This window comes from Gavialis gangeticus, unplaced genomic scaffold, assembly GCF_001723915.1.
Source record: "Gavialis gangeticus isolate Ggan-Ray unplaced genomic scaffold, GavGan_comp1, whole genome shotgun sequence".
Lineage (NCBI taxonomy): Eukaryota > Metazoa > Chordata > Crocodylia > Gavialidae > Gavialis > Gavialis gangeticus.
In genome coordinates this window covers 236,479,341-236,482,355 of record NW_017729032.1, presented here as the reverse complement: position 1 = coordinate 236,482,355, position 3,015 = coordinate 236,479,341, and the positions used below count along the sequence as shown (strand labels likewise).

At 44.7% G+C, this 3,015-nt stretch overlaps 1 protein-coding gene across 5 annotated transcripts in view; it reads right to left on the bottom strand.

Moving 5' to 3' along the window:
• ROBO2 (roundabout guidance receptor 2) overlaps positions 1–3,015 on the bottom strand; it is a 787,363-nt gene that overhangs the window by 239,475 nt on the left and 544,873 nt on the right. For all 5 annotated transcript variants that reach the window (XM_019525121.1, XM_019525122.1, XM_019525124.1 and 2 more), the window contains exon 4: positions 897–1,017. In XM_019525121.1, coding sequence (XP_019380666.1) covers positions 897–1,017 — 121 coding nt within the window. The remainder of the gene's footprint in view (positions 1–896; positions 1,018–3,015) is intronic.

Genomic DNA, 3,015 nt, shown 5'->3' with positions numbered 1-3,015 from the left:
AGAAAAGGGGTGTGGGGGCATAGTTTGGGGTGGTGGTGGTGAGAGAGTGTACATTTATATTACTGATTTTTTTCATCTTCCTGACTGGTGCCTACAGAAATGCTGTTAATAGTAGATAAAAGTACCACCTTACTTGTTATCCACTAGCAACTAGGTTGGATTTATCTCTAAACTCACTCTAGTACCTTTTCTCTACACTCTCCCCATGTGGGAAATGACCAAAAATAATTGCTTGTGTGACCATCAAAGTTTAGAAACTCCACCACCCAGTAAATTGATCAGCTTTTGATTCATTCAGCAGTACCAGGAACCAAAGTGAGGTCTCAGGCTTAAAGAATAAAATTGATTTTGATGCCCTTTTAAAGAAGAATGTGAATAAAAATATCTGTATAGTTAAGGAGCTGATCTCATGAGTTTATCTAAAGTCTTTGTACCAGTTGATCCAGCTCGTTTGTGCTCTGCTACAAAAGCTTTGATCTCACAGCCCTTAAAGGAATAAGAAATTATTTAAACAGGCAATGCAAAACCAAGCCTCTGTCAAGCAGACACTGTCAACTGTATTAAAAGTGGCTCGATTATATTTGGTAATTTTGTGAGGGAGAGCATTATCTGTTGGATTAAGGGTTCTAAGTTTATGCATTTCACCAAGGACCTCCAAGTAGATTTAAGTTATGCACTTGGAAAAAAAAATACTGGTTCTGCTCAGCTCTCTACTTATAAATTGCAACCGTTGAGACCTGTGCCTCACAAAAAGCTATGAAATTCAGCTTGTACATAAGCAATTACATTGCGTCTTGTTAACCTGATTTTGTCACATACTTTGACAGCTCAGCCAGATCAATTCAGTATATTGCATTTGTAGTAAAAAAAGAAAATGAAAGCCTAAGAAGTTTTACCAAAGACAGTGAGCTCTGCTGGATCGCTGTCTCGTTCGCCCACCATGTTTGTTCCAACACAAATGTAAGTGCCCGCATCACTCTTTCTCGTGTTTGAGATCATTAGTTTTCCTCCTCGTATCTGTTTGGAAAAAAGAAAATACATGGCTAGTCAGAACTAAAGGGAGACTCAGATAGAGAGCTCCAATTTTTAGCTTGTTTAATTTTCTTTTTTTGGCTTCTTTTACTTAAAGATTATAATACCATCGCTTTGGTATTAAACCAGAGGCATTGTTAACTGCTTCTAAGGTATAGTTTATCTTGTTGGACTTCTTTAGCCTTGTCTCAGGCTTTTGTTTTGTTTTGTTTTTATAATATGCCCCTAAAGTTCCAATTCATCATATTTCTTGCACTTCCTTTTGGTTTTGTGTATTGCCTGCCATTCTGGTATTGGTAGCCCTTAGTATTAAGTTTATTTTATAAATTTATTTCAATACCTATTTAGTTCTTTTGTACTCTTTTGTAGCAGAATTTTCTCTTCCAGTCCTGGCTGCTGCAAAGGAGACTGAACTCTAAACCAGGTAACCACCCGCCCCAGCTCTTGAACTAATTGTGTTTTACTCTCAGAATATACAGTACACAGGGGCTGCATCTACCTGTGAAATTAACATGACATAATAAACTCCGGAGCACGTTTGAGCTGGAGTCAGCTGCCTCTGGGCACAGAATCTACACGTGCACCAAGAACCACAGCAACTTGATCTGAGGTGGAGCAGCCCCGGGCTGGCAGCGGACATAGAGAGTCAGCCCTGGGCTCCAGGTGGCAGGGTCAGGTAGCGGAGGGGCTGGCAGAAGGCAGGGGTCTGGCCCTCAGCTGGCTGGGCTGACTGGGTGCAATTTATGCCCAGTGGTCACTGTCTACATGTATGTTTAATCACACTTAATGACTCCGCCATAAAACAGCACCATCCCCAACAGTACAATCTTACAGTGGAGTTAATTAATTTAATACTGGCACACATGTAGATTGTGATGCTATACTGCAGAGCTAATTAGTCTGCTCTGCAGTAATGCGTACATGTAGATGCACCCAAGGAGAAGTTTGGTTAAAGGAAGGAGCACAGATCAGTTCAGCAGAATGCCAGCTAGTGGGATCATACATGACTGCCAAAAGTTAGAACAGGATATAAGTTGCTTTAATGTACATTAGTGCAACAGCCATTATAACTCCAGACTCAGATGTAGCCAACTCCCTGTCACTCTCAAATTCTAAACATAGACTATCTGGACACATCCACACATGCAGCATGTGTCCTTGGCCCTTGCAGCAGCTCAAATAGGGGTGGCACGATTTGTGCTGGGGATTTTTGCCTCAGCGCACGTGCCTGGACATGCACTTTGGTGTGGGGCAAGTTGTACCACTTGGGGCAAAATGACCCTGTCCAGCTCCTCCCGGATCTGCAGCCGGAGGAGCTAGAGGCTGGTCCCCAGGTGCTGGCCCCAGCAGTATAAAAACCTGCCCTGGTGAGCAGCTCAGGGCTATTTACCCTCAGGAGCTTCTGAGGCCCAGCCACTTGGTATTTGGGGACACTACCTCTTGTGCCAGATGGACTGCTGAAGCAGCCCTAACATGGAGTGCCCCTGCACTTTCTACCCACTGCAGCAGTCTAGCAGTGGGGGCTGCTGCCTGGCTGTGACCTGCTGCCACCTGCAACAGAATACACCCCCTTAGACTAAGGCTGCACCCCTGCCAGACCGAGATGGGGTGCCCCGGCTCTGCCATCTGGGAAGCTATCACCCAGAAGATGTGCTCCTTGTGGTGGCCTACTTTTAACTGTCAAAGCATGTCCTCTTGGCCCCAATTGGTAGGGCTGTGCAAAGCTTCAGGTGGTGATTTAATTCGGAGGAGATTTGGCCCGATATGATAGCTGAATCTCTGAATCCAAATTGAATCAGGGGACCAATTTAAAGGTTTGAATCAATTCACAGCTCTCCGAATCTTTTCCAAAGATTCGGACAGCTTTGATAATTCGGGCAGTCCCCGGTGGCTGCAGCAGGGAGCTGCAGCTGAACTCGGAGCTGGTAAGTACCAGAGGCAATAGGGAGAGGAGGGCAGAGGGGACCATGGGGGGGACCCCTG